General features: G+C 44.2%; 1 protein-coding gene across 3 annotated transcripts in view; it reads right to left on the bottom strand.

Annotated features, from left to right (window-relative positions):
- Window positions 1-835: 835 nt before the first annotated feature.
- SHISA6 (shisa family member 6) overlaps window positions 836-23,864 on the bottom strand; it is a 327,571-nt gene continuing 304,542 nt past the window's right edge. For 2 of the 3 annotated variants that reach the window (XM_025361670.1, XM_025361671.1), the window contains 2 exons: window positions 8,969-9,121; window positions 836-7,117 (listed from right to left, as the gene is read on the bottom strand). In XM_025361670.1, the coding sequence (XP_025217455.1) occupies window positions 6,567-7,117; window positions 8,969-9,121 (704 nt within the window). In that variant the 3' untranslated portion in view covers window positions 836-6,566. Of the gene's footprint in view, window positions 7,118-8,968; window positions 9,122-12,982; window positions 13,040-23,864 lie in introns of all 3 variants that reach the window. The other variant, XM_025361669.1, reaches the window with a different exon arrangement.

Here is a 23,864-nt window from a genome sequence, read left to right as displayed (position 1 = left end):
TTTGGCAATACTTTGTTTGCTGAACCTGAACCCACTGGTATTGAGGTTCTGGTGAAAATCCAGAAACAGAAAACAGATGACTTTAACAGCAAAAGTGAACATGTGCCAAAGAAATAATAATAAAAACATGTCCAGAAAAAGAGAGTCTTCAACAAAACTCCAAATCTAAATCAATTTTCATGGTGCAATTTGATTCTCTGGGTTAAATGGCCTGGATACTTAACTGGCTGTACTCCAGTTACCCATGGTAACTACAAGAACTAACTCAAAGATCAGACTAAGACCTAATGTCCAAGAATATTAAATAGTTCTGGGCTAAATGAGGATGGATAAGGAGCCAGAACTTCTATTAGGTCTGTGCAAAAGTAATTGAGGTTTCTGCCTTTACTTTTAATGGCAAAAACTTTTAATTATAAAATAAAGCCGTTTCAACTTTTAATGGCAAAAACCTCAATTACTTTTACACCAACCTAATAATTCTACTTTGAATTAGTATACGTTGTCCATTGACACTTGTCCGAGGCCTGTCTTCCCACATTCCTCATAGTATTCATTGTAGAAAGCATTATTGTGGTTTACTTGGTAATCATAACAGTCACCCATTGCAAGTATAAACTTTTGTGATTTTTAGTAAATTTATGCAGTTGTACAACCATCAGCACAATCCAGTTTTTAAAACACTCTTTTCACCCTCACAGTTCTGTAGCTCCTATTTGCAGTTAATCTTTGCTTCTGTCCCCAACTCCAATGACCTTCTGCACTCTTTCTTGCTTTTTAATTACTTTTGGTTTTGACTCTGTAAAAGTCAGCACCTGGCTACTTAAGGAGACACACATTATGTTGAAACGGCTTTATTTTTTAATCCATAAATATCTGTTACTGACAAAAGTGGAAAAATCCTTAAGACTAAATCTTACTAAAGTGTATTTGTTTACAGTACATGTAGAATGTGCTTTGACAGGTAAGTAGAACGATGAGATTTGTACAGAGAAGCAGTCACTAGAGCACTGCTCACCATGAAGCTTACGTATGAGTAACGAAGAAACTGCAAAGATACAGATAGAAAGGTACTTTTCATCAGTGCTACCATATAATAAACATGAAATTCATAAATTGGGCTAATGCATAAAAATGTTCATTAATCCCCCCTTAGGAAATTGTGTCCCCAAACTAAAAATATTACAGTAAGAATTGCTTTTTATTAGAGAATTTCAAGAATTCTTTACTACAAAATGTCTAGTTGAGTTATAGAACGAGAGGAATATTTGCCACTACGAAGCCAATGAATGAGTCCTCCCATGGCGTGGCATTCAGGGGTCACTGCAGGGTGGGCAGCAAAGTTAAGCAAGGTCTTCTCCTCCCTCAGGAGGGAGAGCATGAAGGAAACACACAGCCACAGCATTTCTCTGACTGATGGAAGGTTAATGTGTTTCCTGATTTACAAGATGGGTTTGATGATAACAAACTTGGACTCTCCATTCTTGCTTCATAAGCCTTCACCGGGAGGACGGTAATGTCATGAGGAAGGGCTAGAAAGGTACTAGGATGGGGTGATTGCCCCTTCCTAGCAGCCCAGATAGTGAGTGATGCCTTCTCCTCCAGTTGGAATGGAGCCTCAGTGTCCAGACTTGGTCTTCAGGACGCACATTCCAGAGTGGGATATCATGACGTTCATTACCACACAAGAGCCTATGCACATGTCCCTCTGCAGCTTGAAATGAATTTCCCAGCTGCCCTCAAGTACAAACTTCATGCCTTTGTGGGCAAACCTCCAGACCTTTCTCTCCAGCCAGCTCCCTCTCTGAAATTGGAACCGCCTCCCTCCAGCTATAAGGACCGTATCCAAAATGGAAACTCCAAACTCAGAATTCCCCAGAATTCCACAGCCACTTAGGATGGTTTAGGTGTGTCTCTACAAGAGGGCTTCCACGGCACACAGTTGGTGACCTATTGAATAGTTAGGCCCTTAAACTTCAGGTACGAGGGCATCGCTAGGTGGCCGAGCCCATCAGGTCCACCCCAGGCTCTAGTGAGGAGTGCGGTCCAGGACATCTGAGGACATCGCTGTGGGGCAGGCGTTGTGGGATGTGTGCAGCTCAGTGGAGGTGGGGAGGAACGGGGAGAGCAGGTGCTGGCAGGGAATGAAAGCCCTACAATGTAAGAGCTGGATGAAACTTCAGAGCTCATCTAGTCAAAGCCCCTCATTTTACAGATGGGGAAACTGAGGCACTGAGTGGGGAACATGACTCCCCCTCGGAGACAAAGCCAGGGCTGGAAGCTGTGTCTCCAGAGCCTCAGCCCTGTGCTTTTTTTTCTCCTAGAGTATGCTGCCTTCCAAAAGCAAATATAGAGCCCAGGAAGACATGTCCTTCATATTGAATTTGCCATTAAAATGCTGCATTTATAAAAAATAACATTTGAACCCTGAAAAATACTTCATTAAAACACAATGCGCTTTCTTGAAAATACTCCAGAGCAAAATTTCCCAGATTTGGAGAGGATGACAGGAAATGTATGTGGGAGGTAACATGCCAGCTTTTCGCAGGGCAGGCCTCTTCTGGAATCCGAGTGATTGGCAGCCCTTTCATTTTTAACTTGGGTTAGGTGCACAGTTGCTTGTGGAAGGAATATGAGGGTGGAGGCTGATGACAGATAAGGTATCTCTGAAGAAAATAGACTGAGTTTGATGGCAGGGATGTTGGCGTGGATATTCCTCCATGCTTGGAGACTCAGGAGGCCCTCAAGTCTTTGTGGACAAAGGCGGATAGGTGACATACACAAGCAGGAAGGGAGCAGGTGTTTTGAAGCAGTGGCTGAGAACCCTCAAGGATAGGAGTCTTTGGCCAGAGCAGGAGCTTCTGGGCTAACATTAGGCTGGGTTGGGAGCTTCAGGGGACTTGCTAGTGTCAGGAACCAAACTGACCATGACAGGCCATGACATCTCAAACCCAGAGCTCCCTTCCTCCCAGAGCTCAGACGGGGAAAGCCCTTGACTCTGTGCACTGGGGTATCAACTCACAGGGGCAGGAGATGAAGGATACACCAATGAGGCAAATAGAAGACCTGAAGAATGTCTTTTTCTTCCATTGTTTTCATTGAGAGCTCTGATTTTTAGAGCTGGATATTATAGGAAGACCAGGGAAAAGAAATTAGGAATGGAGGAAGATAGAAGGAGGAAGAGGGAGATGACAGGAAGGAATGAGTGACCTGGCATGGAAATCTGGGGTTTTCTGGAAGTCAGGAGTTTCTGGAAGTGAGAGTGGAAAGAGGGGAGGAGAAATTTGAATTGGGGACAAGGTTGGAACTTTCTAAGAGGCAGACACATGGCGCAAGACACTCCCAAGACACTGGGGAGCCCTGAGGGCAGAAGCCCGGTTAGGAGGTGAAGGAATTCTTGGCAAAGCCTTTTTGACTCAGGAAGGCATGGAGCCAGGAGCCTGGAGCAAGACAGGGAAGGTGGAGGTGCAGGAGGGATTGTGAGAGCTTCAATGCCATCAGAGGCCAAGGAGACCAGGCAGAACTTTCAGGGCAGGAGGGAACCTGTGCAGATTCCAGTCCATTCCTGTTAGAGCAATAGAGATGTGAAAGAATTAATAAAACAAGGAGAGGGAAATCTTGGGCTTTAGGCTTCCTTTGTGAAGTGGAGGAGGCTTTTACTGTAGGGGTAGATGGTACTTCTATGTATAATAGAGGCCACCAGCCTGCTTGGGCTAGAAATCATGGCATCTAGGTTCTAGCCCCAGAAGCCTCTTTTATCTGCTACATGAACTTGCCTAGTGATGTGGCTTTGCTTGTTCCATAAAGATGGATGGGACAGCTGAATAAATGGGATACCTCTGTGTCCCAGTTATGACATAGTTTTTTGGATTTTGAAATGAGGGACTGAATTGGAGCAAGTTTGTAGACCTATCTCTATTTCTTTTTTCTTCCCTCCTTCCCTCCTATCCTCCGTCTCTCCCTCCCTCCATTCCTTGCTTCTAGACCCAAAGGTGAAGCAGAAGAAATCCTCGAACAGAAGTAACCATTGCAGTAGAATTTTCCAGCCCAACTGACATTAGAGACTTTCACCCAGACAATGGTAAGGCTGGGATGAGAAATGTCTTGGAATCAACCCGTCAACAACCCCTGAGACAGACAGAAACCCTGTCAGAGACAGGGCTTAGGGAGGACCCCTGGGGAAAAGTGTCACCCTGGGGGCTGCAGAACTTGGTGCTGAGAAGCTTTGACACTGGAGATGGGATCAGCTTTCTGGTTTGGTGTGTACCTGCATGTAGACACTGGGGAGGGGCATTCTCAGCCACTCAGGTCCTTTCCCCTCACCACCAGCATCCTGCCTTCAAGGGACAGCCACCGATTAGAGGATTCAAAGGTGCTGGGCTCAGGGCCCCAGCTGGGAGCCACCTGCTCTATTCAGACTCACTTCTTCCTTTCCAACCCTCTTAGCCTCACCTTCTGGAACAAACTCTTATAAACCCCTGGGGACCAGCCCTTAAGAAGGTTTATGTGTCTGTGGGGAGGAAAGTGGAGAGGGTAGTCCTTGGCCTACCAAGGGTTACCAGGAATGCATCCCCAGTGTGGGGGCTGAGGGTGGCTTTCACAACCCCCAACCTCCATCCCCTTAAGACCCATGTGATGGTTTCCTGTTCCTGTTGGGAAGCACACCCTGGGGAGGGGAGATGGAGATGAGAGCTTTGGAACTCTTGAAATCAGTGAAAGGAAACAGTCCATTGCTTTCTCTGTGGTTTGTGGACTTGGTTAGATTAAAAATCTCCAGGGCTGACACCGAGAAATTCTCCTTCTACACTCGCCTTTTTAAAGGGCCATGAGGGCAGAATTGAGGGCAGGTAAAACCCCTTTTATAAGGGCACTGCTGTTGGATCTGACTGTTTTAAGGATCACACCTTCACCCGGTAGTCTGGAGTTGATTCCCCCAGCCCCAACCTAGCGGGTGCCCTGGCCCTGAGAATGAGGGAACCCCTTCTTTCCCCCACCAGGCTCTCTGGTCTTGGGGGAGCAGATGCTGCTGAATTCACTGTCAGCTCCCCAGGAGGAACTCACACCATGCCCACCCCCAGGCTGGAGATGGGGAAGAGGCTGAGGTGGGTGGGCAGTAGTGGCCCCCCCAACAGAGCTGAGGACCATGATCTACCAGGTGCCCCAGTGCCTGCAGAAAGGGACGATGCTGTGGGTACCTGCCCAGTTAGACCCTAGGCCAGTCGCCTGGAAGACCATTGTTTGCTTTTGCTAATAGATCTTTGTCCTTTTGATCCAGAGGAGGCACAGATCTGAAGAAGGAACAGCCAGGAATGAAGTTGCAGGGAGGATGTGGGGGAAGGGGAGACAGGCAGTAGGAGTGAGCTCTGAACTGAGCAGGTAGACAGAGATGGAGAAGGAAGGAGAGGCGGACAGGGTGCAGGACAACCACCTCTCATCCTCCTTGTCTGGGGGCTGAAGAGCCGCTCTCTAGAAACCTCTGCCTGGGTCCTGCCGGAGGTGCATGTGTGAACAGGTGGAGCCCTGCAGGATGCAAATGTTGAGCCCGAGACCCTGCACATCACAGTGGCCCTCCCCACCCTGGCTCTCTGGCCACCGCAGGTGCCTCCTGGGAGCAGAGCAGGGATGGAGAAGGCGGCCTGAGTGGCAGTCATGGTCAGGTCTAGAAGCCTGGAGGGGGTGCGGAGATGATCGGGTGTCTGGGAGGGCCAGAACCCCATCGCTACTCCCCTCTGGGACGGCTACAGCCAAAACCCCAGAGAACTCAAGGGTGAAATCCTCAGGGCCAGGGGAGGAGCACAGCCCCCAAAAAGGACAGGCCCAGGGTCCTTATGGGCGGGCAGTCAGCTGGAAGGGGGCGGAGTTCCCACCAATGGGGAGGCAGCTGAAAGAAGGGAACCCCTCTGGGTCCTGGGGTTGAGGGGAGGGGGCGCAGGGCCAGGGTTGGGCCCTCAGGGGTCAGCAAAGGAAGGGCCACTCAGTGGGGACCAGAGAGTTCCAGCAGGCAAGAAAAGAATCATTATTGTGCTTATGGACACAGCAGCTCCCTGGCTCTGAGAGAGCGAGCAGGCAGTTTTTAGGCACTAGAAGATTTCTGTGATGCGGTTCTAGGTAAATGAATGAGACCGAGTAGCCTATTCGGTCAGCCCACTGATTGGACCCGCTGGCCCCTTCAAACCCAGACAGCTTCGGACCACGGTCAAGCAGGGGTCTCTTTGCTGACAGAACCTGCAGCTGAGTCCCCCGGACGGGGAGAAGGAGGCGCGGGATGGAAAGGGAGTTGGCGAAGGTGGTCGGGGGTGAGAATGGGGCCTGGCCCCCTCCTCACTCCCCGTTGACTCTTCTGGAGGAGCAAGGGTGATTGCTCTTGGTCCTGGATCTAAGCGTATTGAACCAGGCCATTGGGGCTCTGTCCCCGGGGGTATGGCTTTTTGGGCAAAGGTGGCCCACCCCCACTTCCTACAGAGGGGACGAGGGAAGGGAGAGTGGCAAGGCTAGAAGCTCTGCTCCCGGCCCCTCCTGGCCCCTGCTCTGCTCTGCCACGCCCAGCAGCCCCGGCCCTGCCCCGCCGGTCACACGGTCACTTCGGTCTTGCTGGCTGTGTAGCAGGTGTGGTGGCCCGGGATGTAGTGCAGCTGCTCTACTGTGTTGTGTCTGCGCGAGGCAAAGGCATGACGCTTGGCTGCCGTCTGGCTCTGGCCCAGGGTGGCGTACGAGTTATTGGAGGCACTGGGATGAGAGTGCATCTTGCTCATGCGGTAGCGGTCCAGCACGGGTGTGGACACAAAGACGTCCGTGTGCGAGATGGCCCTGGACAGCGACTGCTCGGGAAAGGTCGTCCGCTCTGGGGACAGCAGCGGGTCCTGGGAGTGCAGGCGCTCCGTGGAGAGCAGCTGCTCGTCGGACAGGATGCGGTCGTACGGCATGCTGAACTCATCTGCCAGGCCTCGATCCGGGGACAGGACCCTGTCCTGGGACATGGCCCGGATGGGCCGGCGGGGTCTTTCCCGTGGCAACGGCTTCTGTTGGGACATCTGGATGACATTGAGGGGGAGGGTGCCCCGGGCAGCCAGGTCAGGCAGGTGCCGCCGCCTCATGTAATACTCGTCAGCCTCCTTGTCGGCTGCAGGGGAGAGACAGAGTGAGAGAAGGCAACTGGGGTGACCCTGCAGCCAGGACTCAGATAGAACCCTGCGCCCCTCCTGCTCCATCACAGACCTGTCAATCTTCAGGGATAATACAGTCAAACTTCTTTAGTTATGTATTAGGACCTGGAGGCTCAGACGGGTGAAGGGTATATTTTCCCACTGAATGTGCAAACCATTCTCTGGGGGCTTGTTAAATGCAGATTCTAATTCAGTGGGTCTGGGGTGGGCCCAAGAGTTTGCATCTCTAACAAGCTCCCAGGCAATGCTAAAAGTCTCTGGTACATGGACCACCTTGAGGAGGGATATGTTAAGGGACTTCCTCAGAATCCCCAGCGTGTTTAGGGCAAAGTTGATGGCAAGCTCAAGTCCCTGAACTCCCCCTGGTCCTGGGCTGTATCTACCACACCACGGTCCTGAAACAGAATGGCCATCTGTCTTACTAAAACATCCAAATAGCAGCTCCAGAAGCTTTCTGTTGAGGTCCAGAGCCAGCCTCCTGCTAGAATAAAGTAAGGTGCTCAGACTAGGAAATACTTGTGAAAATGTTTAACTGGTACCTTAGGAACATCATAACACCTTCTCTGTAGTAACAGGCAATGCACAGAAAGCCAATACATGGGCCTCCAGTCCCCACACAGCCACATAATCAGCCTACACACGCTCCACCTGTGCCCGTAACGCAAGCGGGTTGGAGTAATCTTAGATGTGCGCCTCATTTAGATGCTCCACCTTCCTCTCTATCCAGCAGGCCCTCCTAAGCTCACACTGCTCTCTGTACCCTTGAATTTGCCCAGAACTTGCATGCTACACAGACACCTACTTGAACTTGCAGGTTATACATAAACCTGCATTGCTCCGAATTTCAGAAATGAGGCCTCCTACACATGGCCTTCTAGATCTCTGCAAAAGTGGGAATTCTGCCTGCTCTTCAGTTGACGCAGCGGGATTGCTGACGGGTATCCTTCCTCCTGAGCCAAATTTCATCACCTCGGGATGATTCCTCAGGTTATCAGACAGTCCCATCTCTAGCTAGAGACTCTGCGTTTCACTATGGAGGTGGCTGATGTGGACTTAGGCTGCACTGCTGTCAGGGTAGGTTACCCTGAAGCTTTCAAGCAAATGCTCACCCCTTGAGGCTCCTACTGCCATTGGGTGATCATCAAAAGAGACTCATGGGAAAATGAGATGAGAAGGTCCAAGGCCAGAAAGCTAGAGAGGAAGAGCTGTCCTTTAGGGAACTTTTTTTTGACATTTTTGTATCTTCAACCCATTGATGCCCAGAGTCTCCCCGGACTCCAGAGGCAGAGCTGGCATCACTGGATAAACTGGATTGGACGGATGAAATGGGGTGTATGCATGGGAGGTGAAGGATCTCAGGTCCTCAAGACACTGTTGGCTGGGTTGGAGAGGGAGCTGGTTTGTGGTTCTCTGGGAAGGTCTCAGAGAAAGCTCTGGCCATTGCTAGCCTCTATCCAGTATAGGGTATACAGAAAAGAAGGCCCATGGTTTGAAGAAGGCAGATGTGTGCGGGACTGGGGGAAGGCTTTCTCCTGCAGTTAAATTGGTGCATGAGTTGGAGGGCTGTCTCCTATGGGGATGTGAATCTGAGGATTCCATGGCCTTCTTTCTATGTATGGGAAGGATGGACTTAGTCCATAAGGAACAAAAACTAAGAGCTTATCTATTCTCTTCTCCCATCCTGCAACTCCTTCTTTATTCTTGGGATTCGACAGCTGTCCTATGGGGTATGGGGCAAGAGAGTGTGGCCTAGGAAGATATCTTGGAGCCCCAGAGACAGACCTCAACTTGGGGGAAATTCGACTTACTTAGCCTCTTCAGAGATGAATACTTGCTGGGGTTGGTCTTTACTGCAGACTCGTAGGATGGGGGCAGGTGGGCCAAGTTCTGGAAAGAGCGGGAGAAGGAGAGGTCATAGGGCTCGGTGGCTGATGTCAGGATGTTGTTCATCCGTGGCTTCTCTGCAAGAAAAGGGAGGGGTGTTTTGTGTTAATGAGGACCATGTCTGTGGCCGGCAAAGGGGACAGCTATAGGTTCTATTCCCCTGCTTTCTGCCTCACCCCTGATTCGAGTCCCCATCTGCTTTCCTGGACCTCCTCCATGCTTGGACATAGCTTGGTGATACTGTTGACTCAGTTTCCCTCATGCTCAGTTCCAGTTGTCAATAAGCCTAGGGGCAGATGCTGTTTTAGTCACCACCAAGAGATTTTACCATTCTGTGAATGAGAGACTCGACTCTTGAGTCTGCAGAGGGAATTCTCTCTCTCAGTACATCTCTGGGTTATCTGCTGAAAACGTAAGCCTGATGGAGCTGAGGAGCATCATAAAAATCATCTACTTCTATATAAAAGTGCCACCCTTTTCCTAATAGCTTTAGGCAAACCTAGTTCAGGCTCAGAAAAATCTCAGTTGGAGGACATGGAGTGACTTCTGTGATTTATGTACCCATAGAAGAACTGGGTCCTGGACGCAGCTCCACTGAGACCCAACCCATGCTCCGTCCATGGCATCCTTGCACAGCTCATGTAGCCCCTTTTCCCCTCTCCAAGCTCTGCACTTGACAAGCCACAATGAGTCACAGAGCTATTTTATCTTACTCTGATTCCTTTCTCTGAAGCCCCCGTTAGCCATCTCTAAGCTGCTGGAGGAAAGAACCTAGACAAAAATGCATAGCACATCATCCCCACTTTCTTCTTCCTTCCCCTGAGTTAGAGCATTGCGATGCAAGAATCTGAAGAGATGGAAAGGAGTGTTGTTCAATGCCAGACCTGGGGAAAAGAATGGAAGGAAAAGTGGAAGAAAAGGTGAAAGGGAGATGAGAGGGTGGCTGATGGGAGCACAGTGCAGTGTGTGCTGAGCTCAGGGCCAGATGAGTGACACGGGAGCGGAGAGGGGGCATGCAGGGCTAGTGAGGGAGGCAGTGAGGATGAGGGGACAGAAAGAGCTGGAGATCCTGGGGAAGAAGACCAGCATGCCTCAGTGCTTCATGGACTTGAGGAAGAGAAGCCACAACAAGAATTCAATGAGTGGCTGCCATGGGAAATGGGGGTACCATTCCCAGAAGTGAGGCAGTTGGGCAGCTATAGTCTCGCTGTGTCATTCCTTAATCCTCTTTGGTTTGGGACACCTCAAGGCCAAAGAAGTTCTGAGAGGGGGCAGGCTCTAACTTTAGATGAATGTGCAGGAGGACTGCCATACCTCTTGGCAAAGAGAGTGCAGAACCATGGAAAGCATGAATTCTGTGGACTGTGTGAGAGGTGGGAGAGAGAGAAGCCCTCCTAGGCATTGTCCAAGGGCAGCCCCAAGCACTGGGGACTCCTGGCTTCCCTATCCCTTCCTGCCTTCACTGTCCCCCCCAACACTGGGGACTGAGCCAGGAAAGCTCAGCCAGTGAGCTGGTGTTCATGCCAGCTTGGGACATATGTGAGGGGTGCTCTACATCCCCATCAGAACATGCTGTACAGAAAGAGCCTCCCTGGCATGCATCAGGACAGATGCCAGGAAGTGGAGTGAGCAGGAACTTGGGAGTGCTGCTCCTCAGAGTGGGTAATAGCCACTCATCTCTCAGCACTTATCTCTTCACTTTGGCCATGCTGGAGAAGAAGGAACCTCCTTCTGCCTGTTGGCATTATGCTCTCAACAAGGCATCACTCAGCTCACCCACTTCCAAATGCAATCTTTCTGGATACTCTTGTTCTGCCACTGTGTTCCAGAACATACCCCTGAGCCAAGGCCAGCTCTCCCTTGCCTTCTGCCTTCATGGGATCACCGTTGCACAATCTCCCTCCTATGGTAATGCCTCCTTTACTCTTCTCTATGAAATTCCCCCCTCACTCAAGACGTTTTGCTGTGCTAATGTCCCATCTTTTTAGCCTACAGTAGCTGTTCTTTAAGCCTGTATTGCTCTTCTAGTCAGTTCCACCCAGTTTAGTATCTAACTGATCTCTAATAATTTGACTTGAGTTAGGATTGTGGATCTCCAAATATTGCAATCTCCTTGACAGCAGGGCTTTGCTTTCCAATTCTTTTGATTCCTTCATAGTGCTTGGCCCAGAATAAGGATCCAATTAATGCTCTTTGTAGAGAACTAACTAAGTAGACTCAGGCCCCCTCCTCTCTTGATAGGCACTCTGCCAGCTCCTGGGAAAGAAGGGAACATCCAAGAAAGCAATGCAGAGAAAACTCTACTCTCACTACATTGTGAGCTGCTCAAGGGAAGGGACCAGGTCTCATCAACTCCCATCTCCCTGCACCGGTTGGAAAAGAGAAGAGAGGAAGAGAAGGAGGGAAGAATGGCTCCTACTGTTGTATTCAGGAGTCTGCTTGTGTTGGCTCCTTCTGGGGAAAAATCAGCTCAGTAGTTGTTCTTTCAGAGTGTGACTGAGCAAGTGGGAGCTCTCCTTGCATGCCTTTTCTGGCTCTTCCTTTGGCTGCTTAATTACTGTGGGCATCCCCCAGGCTCCCTGCCTTTGCCTTCTGCACTGCTTTTTCAGTGCAGAGTGCCCCCACTCCTGAGGCTTCTGTTACTGCCTCCAAAGCTTGACTCATATCTTCAGCTCTAACCTTCCTCCAGACTTCATGTCTGCATTCCTGCCTGTTGAATATTTTTTCTTGCAAACTCCAGGTGTGCAGATCCAAACTCACTGACAACTCCATCTCCTATACACTGGCAGTTTTTCTGATTCCTTCGATTGTGTTAATAAAACCCTCATTTTTCTAATCAATGTCATCATTGGCTCTCATCAGCCATATTCAGTTAGTAAGGAAGTTTCTCTAATTCTTCCTTCAAAAGGTTTCATATCTCAACCGTCCTTTCTTTTCCCACTGTCAGCATCACCACTGGTATCAACCTCTTTTCACTGATCTCCCCAGTTTCTCCCAGTGCTAACTTTTTAGACCCCACAACCTGATAAATCTGATCGTACTATTGCTTTCATCATTTATTTCCACCTGGAGCATAGCACATGAAAATATTCTAATCTCCTCCTCCTAATTATAATATCCCTCAGCTTCAATGCTGAGGCACACCATAATCTGACACGACAGCGGTAGGTCTCTCTACCAGGTGGCCTGTAGGATTTGTCATTGTTTTGAGTTTTTCTCTCACTAAAAGCTTAATGATGTTTTCACTCTTTCACAGGAAAGACAAACATGACTGATAGAGCATAAGACAGCCATGTACATTGTGAACTATCAAGTCTTGAGCAGGTGCCAAACATAGGTTTTCTCTGTTCAGCTGTGATCTGGTGGGAGGATATTATAACCTAAGAGGGAAACATGGTTTTATAACCCTTGGGTACTATGCTAACACTCCTCCACTCAACAATTTTCAGCCTCTTTTTTTTTCTGCCAAGAGGCTGAAGCCCAAATCAGTTTTGAGTTTTATCAAATCTTAATTAGTTTGGGGAGGATCAATACAGTTTAACCAAGTCTCATGTCCTTCGTAAATGACATCACAGATAGCTTTGAGCAAAGGAGGGTGTTCCACTCCTTGCTGTGGACATACGCAATTTACGACTGTAAGAAGTGATACAGGTGGTAAGTAGAAATGGGTCTGTGGCAAGTAGAAATGGGTCTAGCCCCTTTCTGTTTATGTCAAGGGATCATTTTGATATCAGAGACAGAAACACCAAGGGGAAAATAGCCTACAAGTAAGATAAGAGCATTGTGGCCCTGGAGGAGGGTGGGCCCGTGGCTCCTTGCACCTCCTTAGCTTCAGTGAGTTAATGACCATGTGTTTGATGCCCTGATAGGCATCCGTCCTTAGACTGGTGCCACTCGAAATGAGGAGGAAATGCAGAGTGCTCTCAATCATCTCTCACCATGTGGCGGGATCTGGGTAGCACTGCTCAAAATCGGATGGCTATATTGATGATCACCTGAAAATCATAGAAAAGAAATTTTTAAAGAAGAGTTCAGGCATTCCACCATCTCTCCAACATAACAGCATCTCTCTTTACCTCTAATGTGCTTCTCTGACTTAAAGGAAGCACTTCTAAGAAAGGCAGAGGTCATTGTATGAGGCTCCAAGAAACGTCCCCTGCTGTTTCTGTCTCTCTCCTTCTGCAACAGGGCTTCCTCTGTCACCATGGTGACCCACTCACATCTCTGGAGGAGGCCAACCAGCCGTAGAGGCTTTGTAGGGATGGGTGGAGGAGGAGAAGGATGGAGAGTAGGGAGTGTTTGGCAGGTATGCGTGCATGCGGGCATGCATAGGGTGGGGGAACTAAGCAGGGGAAGCAGATTTCTTTGAGCGTTGGGTATTAGGGTGTGTGTAACCAAAATGAGGGTGCCCTGACTTAAGGCGCTTCCACTTTACAGGACTTTGATTTGTCCCTAGGCCTTTATACAGGAGGGTCTGGATGCACCCTGAGATGCAGCAAGATGACCTGAGCTGTCCACTGCCTGAGATCAGCAGTCCTGGATTCTAGGCTCTGTCCTGCCTTTAACTGACACAGCCTAATAGTCCAAAAGCATTTCCTTTATTAATAATATTCCACTTAGATGGAATAATCCACACAATTAACACAGTTACAGTTGCCAAAGCCTGAAGTTCAAGGCGTTCCAAAAGCTTTTACAATTGTTGGAATGAAAATGTGGCTGACCACTCCAGTGCACTCCGGCATTCTATGATTGCTTCAGCTGAACATTATGTTCTTGTTTTTCATTGTTGCATGTAACTGATTTCAACTAAAGCAAAGGGAAGAGGAGGCATGAGGCCCTTGCTTTAGTTTACCTAAACCGCAGATGACAGCCCTGTCCTTCTTGCAGTCTAGAATTTTCATTTCCTTACATCTTGTGACTGAAGCCTTCTTCCCTGCCTTTGGCCTTATACTCTGGCTAGTCATTCCATAGCTCCTACACTATATTCCATTTCCCTTTCTATTCTCTAAATACCAGGGCTTCATAACACTCAGGCATCTTAGTGAAGACTTCAGCTCTACTCCAAGGTTTACATCCGCTTGCCCAGATTAATAGTTCCCAAATCTACAACTCTAGCCTGAGGTCATCTTGATTTGGAAGGTTAGATTTTATGCTTATGGACATTCCCTTGAAATTCCTACCCTCGCCCCAAATCATTAAGTCCCAAAGTGAGCTCCTCATTTTATTCTGGTGTCCAGGCTTCTGTCCATGGTACTGATGTACCGTGGGCCTGGAATGTGAAATTTCAATCATCGTCACCATTTTCCTCCTTTCATCCTCCATATTCAGTGTATCCCGAAGTCTTCTTCCCTGCAGCCATCTCCTAAATCCAGGCCCACAATGTATCTTTTTGTCAAGATTTCTTTTATCTCTACTCTCAATTTCCAAGACAAATCCTGTGAATTCCCACCAGACAAAATTTCCCAAACCAATGGAATCATCACAGCATTCCCTTGGTGAAGGCTGGACTCTAAATAGTCAAGCACACAGGGCTGGGTGTGGTGGCTCATGCCTGTAATCCCAGCACTTTGAGAGGCCAAGGTGGACGGATCACAAGGTAAAGAGTTCGAGACCAGTCTGGCCAACATGGTGAAACCCTGTCTCTACCAAGAATACAAAAATTAGCCGGACGTGGTGGCATGTGCCTGTATTCCCAGCTACTCGGGAGGCTGAGGCAGAAGAATCACTTGAACCTGGGAGACAGAGGTTGCAGTGAGCTGAGATTGTGCCACTGCACTCCAGTCTGGGGGATAGAGCAAAACTTTGTCTCAGAAAAAAAAAAAAAAAAAAAAAAGTCAAGCACACTATCCAGTGTGGGTGGGTTTGGGAAGTAGGCCACAATTTCTCACATGAAGATACTGTCCCTTCCCAAGACAGATTAGGTTGAAGCCAGGGAAGAAACTATTTGCCAAAGGTTGAAACAGTTCTACACTGGACCTGAATTTAAGCAAGAAGAGAGAATCCAGAGAGATTAAAAAACATTTTTTTCTTGCTTGTCCTCCAGAGGCAAGAAGAAAACTAGTTCCAATGAGGTTTTATTGTTGTTTGGTGTATTTGTTCACTTTTAAGCAATATGGCAGGATCACAGAGAAATGGGAGAAACCCAGGTCATTCGATCTGGAGTTTCTGGAGAGTGGCAGTTAGCAAGAAACACTTCTAGACTTCCATCTCAGAGTTTAGGTGTCACCAGGAAAGGGTTATTGATAACTCAGATTCACTTAATAATTGCTGATAACCAATTATGCTTCTTGCTCTGTGCTGAACACTTTCACAGGCATTTTTAAAAACTCATTCACAGTGATCTTCATTTAAATGGGGACTGAAGTAGAATGAATATATATTATTGGCCTACCATTTGCCAGACACTATGTAAAACTCTTTAAATACCTTAGTTGAAATCTTTACTGTAATTTTTTTAACAGATGAAGTCACAAACAATATATGTCTTGATTTACAAGTACAGTGCTTTTTCTTTTGTTTGAATCTCACTTAAAATGTTTCATTAACAGCAGATTTTTCCTACCTTGGCATTAAGGAGAGCATTTTTAAGTTAAGTATAAGGATGAGAATAACCCTAAAATAACCACTGTGACATTTTGTTGTATTTCCTTTTATTTCCTTCCCCCTATAGATGATTATATGAGTGCTTACAGACACCCTCAACCCTGACCCCCCCACCTAAATAGCATTGCAATGAATAATCTTGTATATGTGTCATTTTGTACACAGACTGTAGTTCTTACAATGAATTAAAATAGCGTGATTTAATCTTCACATGTGTGCAAAATGACAATTGTGTGAGACAATTGGCTGTGGCATTTTTATAGCAGTAAAAGCAATGAAACCACCTAAATACTCATATATGCATGTGCTTATGCACACAGATAAAAATATCTAGTTTTTGCTTATATAATCATGCTGCATATACTACTTTAATCTTCTTCATACCTAATGAATAAATGAAAGTGTCTTGAATATATTTTTATGTTTTGAAATATTATTTGAAACACCTTATATGTTTCACAATATTATTTCTATAGAATAGTGTATTCTGTATGCCTCTATATCATTTAAGCATAATATATTTAAGCATAACGTATTTAAGCAGGTCCCCTATTTTTGGTATTTAAATTGTTTAAAAGTTTAATAATGTTACAGCAAACAACCCTGAGCACACATCTTTGGTGATGTCTCATTTCCTTAACCCAATAACTAAAGGCAGCATTTCCAAGTCAACACACTGTCAATTGTCTAGCAATGTGACAGGGGAGATTGATAGGTTTCCTCATATTGAACCATTCATCTGTCTATTACTGAGAAATATCTTATTTGATTCTGGTGTCTTATTATTTTATTACAACACTGGATTCTATTTTCTTGTGAAATATGTATATATATATATGAAATATGCATTCATAAATAAAATTTGTAATTTTTGTGCTAACCCCCCATCAAGGTTTTGTATTAAGATAATTTTGTAAAACCAAGTGAGTAACATTCCATCTTTTTGTATGCTTTGAAACAGTATAGCATGAAGCATCTGTTTTTTGGATGTCCGGAGGAATGCAACAATAAAAATGTGTAGTGTCTTTTCGGGGGGTCCTTCTATTGGCACAGGGCTAAATGCTTGGAGGGAGATTGTGTTATCATTGCCAGTTTAGAGATAAGGAAACTGAAGTTTGGGGAGTTTGGAGATGTTGCTGAATGTTGCGTAGTTAGCAGGTGAAACTGGGATGTGAACCCAGGCAGGCTGGCACTAGGCCCACATTCTTAACCATGTAATGTTATGTATACTGCCTTCCCATACTTGGCAACATGATCCTTGCATGGTGATTCATTCAAGCTTTCCAATTTCTCATTCAATTTGCAATATCAGTGTTTGTTTAAAAAAAATCCATTGGACATTTTAAACTTCATTAGCTTAAAACTAAAACATCACTCACAAAAATCTCCATATATGAAGTTGGACCCCTTTTCTTCTTAATTCTCTGTGTCAGTGTTTTGTGGATTAGTAATTTATTCATATTATTATTCTCTTTCACAGAATTACCTCCTATACATATCAGTTCTATAATGTTTTAACTCTTCCAATCATTTTATGCTTTTGAATTTGCTAATTCCTGCCTCCTAATTTTCTTTGGTTTCATTTGTAATTGTTTTCTCATTTCCTGGCTTGAATCTTTGATCCATTTATTTTCACTCTTTTCTGTTAACAATATAAGGTCTTTAACTATGAATTTCTCTCTGGCACTGTTCCATGAGCAACAATACACAGTGTTCTTATTGTTGTTATATCCTAAATGATCTGTAATTGCAGCCTTGGTTTTCTCTTTGACCCAAGAGTTATTTAGTAGAGTGTTAAAATTCAAAATGTTTGGGTTTGTTCGTTTGAACTTTTGCCATTAATTTTCTATTGTATTGTACTGTGGTCAGAGAGCAGAGCCTGTACAAATTCTGCTTTTTGGAACTTACTGAGATTTCCTTTGTGGACTAATATACAATCAATTTTTGTAAATGTTTTATGAGTACTTTGAGAAAAGATACATTTTCTTTTGGTAGAGTACAAAAATGACATATACCTATTAAAGCAGATACCTATTATATCTATGAAATCCATTATTCAGTTCCTCTGCATCCTAATTCATTCTTTGCCTACTTAATCTCTCAAAGACTGAGGGCAATGTGTTAAGGTCTTCCACTATTCTTGTGTTCCCTTCCTCTTTCTATTTGTTACAGAATTAGTTTTATATATTTCACAGCTACATTATTCAGCACAAAAAGCTCATGACGCTGTGTCTTCTTTGTTGCATGTACCATTTATCGACATTAAATAAACTTTTCTGTCCTTTTTTTTTTTTTTGAGATGGAGTCTTGCTCTGTTGCCCAGGTCGGAGTGCAGTGGTGCAGTGGCACAATCTCGGCTCACTGCAACCTCTGCCTCCCGGGTTCAAATGATTCTCCTCCCTCACCCTCCCGAGTATCTGGGATTACAGGCTTCTACCACCACATCCAGCTAATTTTTTGTATTTTTAGCAGAGACATGGCTTCACCATGTTGGCCAGGCTGGTCTCAAACTCCTGACCTCAGGTGATCAACCCGCCCCAGCCTCCCAAAGTGCTGGGATTCCAGGCATGAGCCACTGTGCCCGGCCCCTTTCTGTCCTATTTAATGCCTTCTTTTTGCCTTTAAGTCCACTTGATCTGACATTTATTTTGCCATCCAAGCTTCCTTTTTGTTTGCACTTGCCTGATAAACTTTGTCTAGCCTTTTATATCTAACCTTTCTGTGTCATTTTATTTTATGCTTATCTTTTGATGACAGAGAGAGAGTATTCTATCTCATGTGGTACTTCATGGGTTATCCAATTAGCTAAAAGGGATTCCTCATTCTCATAGAATGGTCCTTCCTTCATTGGAGTATCTTCTCTTCTCTGCTATAGTTGTGTAGTATGATCATGCCTTCTCCACGAAGCCCAGACCCCAGATGTCAGGGCTACTTGACCAAGGATGAGTGCTTGACTTAACCTAAGTCAATTCAAGTCCCTACTCCAGAAATTAAAAATCATTATAAGAGAGAGTTTTGGTGTCTCTGTATGACTGTACTCATGACACATAAACTAGGTTGCTATGGGCACTCATGTGGGTTTGGAAGAGATAAAGTCAGTCTTTAGAGACTGGGGCATATTGTATTTTCCAAAAATGGCTACAGTTATATTTCTAGTCCCACATGCTCTCCCAGAACCTTGCCATCCCCTCATTAGATAGGACTTATTTTCCTGCTCCTTGTAACTGGAGGCCCGTGTGACTGTCTCAATGAGTAGAATACAACAGAAGAAACCTTGCACGACTTCCAAGGCTAGGCGCAAAAAGTGTTACGACTTTCACCTGGCTCTCTTTCTTTTGGCACACTCAACCTTAGATTCCAGCTGCCAAGTTGTAAGGAAATCCAGGCCACATGGAAAGGATACATGTAAGGGCTGACAGTCCCAGCTAAGGTCTCAGTTGACAGCCAACATCCACTGCCAGCCCCATGAGGGAACAAGACTTCAGATAGTTCTGACCCACAGCCTTCTAGCTGTCCTACCTGAAACAACTGGAATGGAGATGAGCCATCTCCACTGAACTTGGCCCAAGTCGCAGATGTATAAGCAAGCTAAATGTTGTCTTTATTGTATCATTTTTATTTGGGGATAGTTGTAGTCTCACATGCAACTATAATGAACAATACAGAAAGAGCCTGTGTACTCTTTGCTCAGTTTCTCCATTTTGCAAAAATACACTACTCAAAATCAGAATATTGGCATTAACACGGTTAATGTACAGAACATTTCTGTCAACACAAGGATTCCTCTTGTTGCCCTTTTATAGCTGCACCCACTTCCTTCCTGCACCCATCCCTTCCTTAATGCCTGGTAACCAATAAATCATTCATTTCTATAATTTTGCTATTTCATGAATGTTACAGAAATTGAATCACACAGTATATTAACTTTGGGATTGGGTTTTCTTTCAGCAAGTGTAATTCTCTGGAGATTGTTTCAGGTTGTTGCATGTGTAAATGGTTCATTGCTTTTTATTGCTGAGTAGTGAATATTCCCTGGTATGGATGTATCATACTTTTTTTTTTTTTTTTTTAAACCATCGACCTGTTGAAAGGCATATGGGCTATTTTCAGTTTGGGGATATTGTGCATAGAGATGATGTCAACATTCATGTGCAAGCTGTCATGTCAACATACAGCTTCATATACCTGGAATAAATACCTAGGAATGCAATGACTGAGTTGTATGGTAGTTGCATATTTAATTTTTAAAAAGTCTTCCAAACTGTTTTCCATAGTGACTGTACCATTTTACATTCCCACCAAAAATGAATGAGTGATCCAGTTTCTCTATATCCTTGCCAGCATTTGGTGTTGTCATTATTATTATTTTTTTAATTTTAGCTATATATACCTTAGGTATGTAATGATATCTCATTATGGTTTTAATGTGCATTTCCCTTATGGCTAATGATGTTGAACATCTTTTCACGTGCTTGTTTTTCATCTATATATCTTCAGTATAAAGTCTTGTCATTACTTCTGCTCATTTTAAAATCAGATGGCATTTTCCTGTTAAGTTTTGAGAGTTATTTTTATATCCTAGATATCAGTCCATTATTAGATACATGGTTTGCAAATAGTTTTTCCAGTCCATACCCTGTGTTGTCATCGTTTTAGTACAGTCGTTTGCAGAGCAAATGTTTTAATTTTAAGTCTGATTTATCAATTTTTAAATTTTATACATTGTGCTCCTGGTATCAAGCCTAGGAACTCTCTTCTATCCCTGAATCCTGAAAACAATTCTCATGTTTTTTTCTTAATGCTTTATAGTTTCATATTTTACATTTAAATACATGACCTATTTTGAGTTAATTTTTATATGAGGTAGGAGACTTACGTTGAAATTCTTTTTTTTTTTTTGCTTATGAATATCCAATTGTAAATACCTGATCTATTTTGAGTGAATTTTTATATGAGGTAAGAGACTTACGTTGAAGTATTTTTTTTTTTGCTTATAAATATCCAATTGCTCTAGAATCATTTCTTTTAAAAGATCATCTTTTTTCCACTAAATTGCTTTTGCACCTTTTTCAAAAAATCAGTTAGATATATTTGCATGGGTCTATTTCTGAGTTTTCTATTCTGTTCCATTTATCTATATGTTTGTCCCTCTGCCAATGCCACACAGTTTTGATTACTGTTGCTGTATGATATTTCTCGAAATTGAGTAGACTTATCCTCCTACTTTATTTTTCTTTTTCAGAATTCTTTTAGCTATTCTACTTCCTTCGCCTTTTCATATCAATTTTATAATAATATTGTCTATAGCTACAAAAAATCTTGCAAGGATGTTGGTAGGAATTACATTGAATCTGTACATTATTTTAAAGAGAACTGGCATTTTTACTCTGTCTAGTCTTCCAATACCTAAACATGGCACGTATCTCTATTTATATTGCACCATTTTAATTCCTTTGACATTTATACTTTAAAAATTTTTTTCTTAGTGGCTGTTCTAGGGATTGCATATGTGTCTCACCTCATCACAATCCTCAGCACTAACTAATTCCAGTAGAATGTAGGAACTTTGTTCCAATACTGAATCAATGAATCCTCCTCCTTTGTCTTATCATTGTCATATATAATTACATCTCTCTCTATATATATGTATACATATGTTACACCTAACAATGTATAAAAATTATTGCTTTATATACTTTTATATCTTTTAAAAGTTAGAAGACACAAGAAAAATATGTTTACAAAGCCTCTTACATTAACCACATATTTGTAATTTCTGGTGTTCTAAATGTCTTCCTGTTTAAATTTCTTCTTTCTTGATAACGAAATTTTAAATTTATTACCAGTGGAACTGTTTCTTCTAATGAAATCTTAGGTAGAAGCCCAATTCAGAAGACAGTTGGAAATCAAGCTGCTCTGGATGAGGCAGAGGTTGATTGAGTAGGAAGAGTGCTCACACTCCATCCTAGACACTATTCTTTACACAGTGGTCCTTGAGGCACCTGCAAGCAACCCTCAGGTATCTCTGAAGCCATTTTGCGAAACGCTGTCCTAGAAGCCCCTTAAGTGACTGCTTTGATGTGAGAATAAGGTGGTCTTCACATAGAATCATGTTGGCCCCATCTGAAGGAGGCAGAGGAAGGCACTGAGCTTACACTTAGGCAAGAACTGCAAAAGGTTCCACGTGGAATCTTTCTTTTTTTAATTTCTGAAAATGTGTCAGTTTGAGGCAACAAATAACTCCCTTTATCTCAGGGTAAAAGAACTTTAGAACCTATTTCATCCTTCTATAAGATGTTTTTAATACTGAATGACTCATCCCAGCCAATATTCTAACAATTAATATGTGTGAATTCAAATGTGTGAACTCAGATGAGCTATGTCTTAATGTCTGTTTCTTTTCCGCCTGAACTTTCCTTAGTATTTCTTATAATTCAGATTTGCTAGCAAATAATTTTCTCAGTCTTTGTTTGTATGAGAATGTTTTTACTTCACCTTCATTTTTGAAGATTAATTTTGCTGTTTGTAGAATTCTTGGTTGACAGGCTTTTTTTTTTTTTTTTTTTTTAGCACTATGAAGAGGTCTTCCCAACTGCCTCTGGCCATTGTTGTTTTGGTTGAGAAGTCAGCCATTTATTGTACTGCTGCTCCTCTATATGTGATGAGAAGGCAAGGGTATCTCCTAGTGCCCCAAATCTGCCGAGTCTCTTTTGACCACAGTAGCAGTTGCCAGTACTCACAGCCTGTCTGACCCAGGTAGAACCTCTGTGCTGACTAATCAGCGGGGAGGGTGGAGCAAGCTCAGGACAAGAATGTCTAGAGCTAATAAACCCCTCACTGTTCTTACCTGAAGTTCAGCAGTTGTTCAACCATAAATGCTTCTCAGATTATTGTATGCCTTTGGTCAATTTCCAGAGCACTGAAATGGCTGTTTTTATAAATTTTCTCTAGCTTCATAATTGCTTTATGGGGAAAGGATTTGCCAACCTTTTTACTGGGGCATGACCAGCTTCACTGGGGTTCTGGGCATAGTCTCCCCAGTCATCCTCTAGCTTCCTAGTACCCTGGAGACCTCAGTGCTCAGCCAAAGAGATGCTAGAGGGAAGTGGAGATGAAGGGGAAGCTCTGGTTGTATCCTCAGTCCCTGGGTAGCTTAAAGGCATCTTAAGATTTTTTGGTATTAGTAAAATTCCAAATACATTTTAGGTTGAACATTTTGTATCCTGGGAGAACGATATCTGTGTCCAGATTTCAGACTCATTCATACATATTAATAGTTAGAATACTGACTGGGATGAGTCATTTGGTATTAAAGATATCTCATAGAAGGGGGAAATAGGTTCTAAAGTTCTTTTGCCTCAAAATAAAGGGAGTTATTTGTTGTACCAGACTGACACATTTTCAGAAATGAAAAAAGAAAGATTCCACATGGGACTCTTTGCAGTTCTTGCTCTAAGTATAAGCTCAGTGGCTTCCTCTACCTCCTTCAGGTGGGGGCCAACATGATTCCATATGAAGACCACCTTGTACTTACATCAGACCAGTCACTGAAGGGTGCTTCTAGAACACTGTTTCCCACTGTTAAAGCCACTGTTTAAAGGATAGTGTCTAAGGGATGGAGTGTTAGCATTCCTTCTACTCACCTGACCTCCGCCTCACCCACAGCAGCTTCATTTCCATCTGTCTCCTGTACTGGGCCTCTACCTAAGACTTCATTAGAAGAAATATTTCCGCTGGTAATAAACTTAAAATCTCTTGATCAAGTTCAGCTACTGCATTTTATAGGTGAGAAAAGAGGTTCAGAGAAGTGAAGTAACCTGTCCAAGATCAGAGAGTTGGTGGCAGAGACAGGACTTTGCCAAGCTTGTACTTTATTCATTATGCGTCATTGTCTGAAAGCTCCCATGCTATTTACAAAGTCTCTCTGTGCTCTGCAGAAGACACTCCAAGAAGGTTTGTGTTTTCTGGTGGCTTTGCATCTCATTGCTCGTAGCCCTTGGGTATTGGTATGTATCTGGGTTCCATGAAATACTTTCTCTGAACTCTGTAAGAATGGATGTGGTTCTGAGTTTAGTAAGTTTTGAATCCTGCATACTATATCCTTCCTCTTGGACATTTACCCTGCATGTTAAAGGCGCTGAGAAGTCTGACTATAAATAACTCATTTTATTAGTTATTTGACCATGGAGCATTTTTTTTTCACCTAACATAGTCAAA

Source organism: Theropithecus gelada, chromosome 16, assembly GCF_003255815.1.
Source record: "Theropithecus gelada isolate Dixy chromosome 16, Tgel_1.0, whole genome shotgun sequence".
In the NCBI taxonomy this organism is placed as follows: Eukaryota; Metazoa; Chordata; class Mammalia; order Primates; family Cercopithecidae; genus Theropithecus; species Theropithecus gelada.
Note: the sequence above shows the minus strand (reverse complement) of the source record. Positions and strands in the feature narration are given on the sequence as shown.